This window comes from Morone saxatilis, unplaced genomic scaffold (assembly GCF_004916995.1).
Source record: "Morone saxatilis isolate NCDOM2014 unplaced genomic scaffold, NCSU_SB_2.0 Contig4, whole genome shotgun sequence".
Lineage (NCBI taxonomy): Eukaryota > Metazoa > Chordata > Actinopteri > Moronidae > Morone > Morone saxatilis.
This window is the reverse complement of record NW_023339984.1, coordinates 17,923,413-17,923,920: the sequence shown is the minus strand read 5'-3', so window position 1 is coordinate 17,923,920 and position 508 is coordinate 17,923,413. Positions and strand designations below refer to the sequence as shown.

Genomic DNA, 508 nt, shown 5'->3' with positions numbered 1-508 from the left:
ACTAACTGTGAAGAGCCTGTAGATCACTCGGGCAACCACACAGAAACAGTAAAAGGATACGGGTTGTTCATCATCCTCTTCAAGTCAACCTTCTCGTTGCAGTACGGACACGTCTGCTTCTTACCCACGATGCACCAGCCGCGGATGCAGAACTCGTGGAATCTGAAGGGGTGGGGCAAGTTAAGGCAGAAATACTGATAATCCTTTCTTATATCAGTTTTCAAATGACCTATCCCAGTGTACTAGCTCACTGCCATGTTTTAAAGATCAACTAAATCTGATGTAATGTATGGCAAACAATGAAACAAGTCGATCAACAGAATATCAACCAACAGGAAAATAATCATTAACCATTATAATAATCGATTAGTTACTTGAGTTGTTTAGAAACGTAGCTCACAGTATCAGAGCAAAGGCAACAGGCTCTGGAGTTTTGAGATCATTAAACTGCTGAGTCATGGTAGCATAGCCCCTGAAACACAACATCCTCATAAAACACATGGCTTCT

General features: G+C 41.5%; 1 protein-coding gene across 1 annotated transcript in view; it reads right to left on the bottom strand.

The window, feature by feature from the left end:
* Positions 1 to 508, bottom strand: part of rnf175 (ring finger protein 175) — a gene marked incomplete at its 3' end in the record, with an annotated part of 7,374 nt that overhangs the window by 1,341 nt on the left and 5,525 nt on the right. Inside the window, 1 exon segment of the mRNA XM_035675850.1 lies at positions 61 to 162. Coding sequence (XP_035531743.1) covers positions 61 to 162 — 102 coding nt within the window.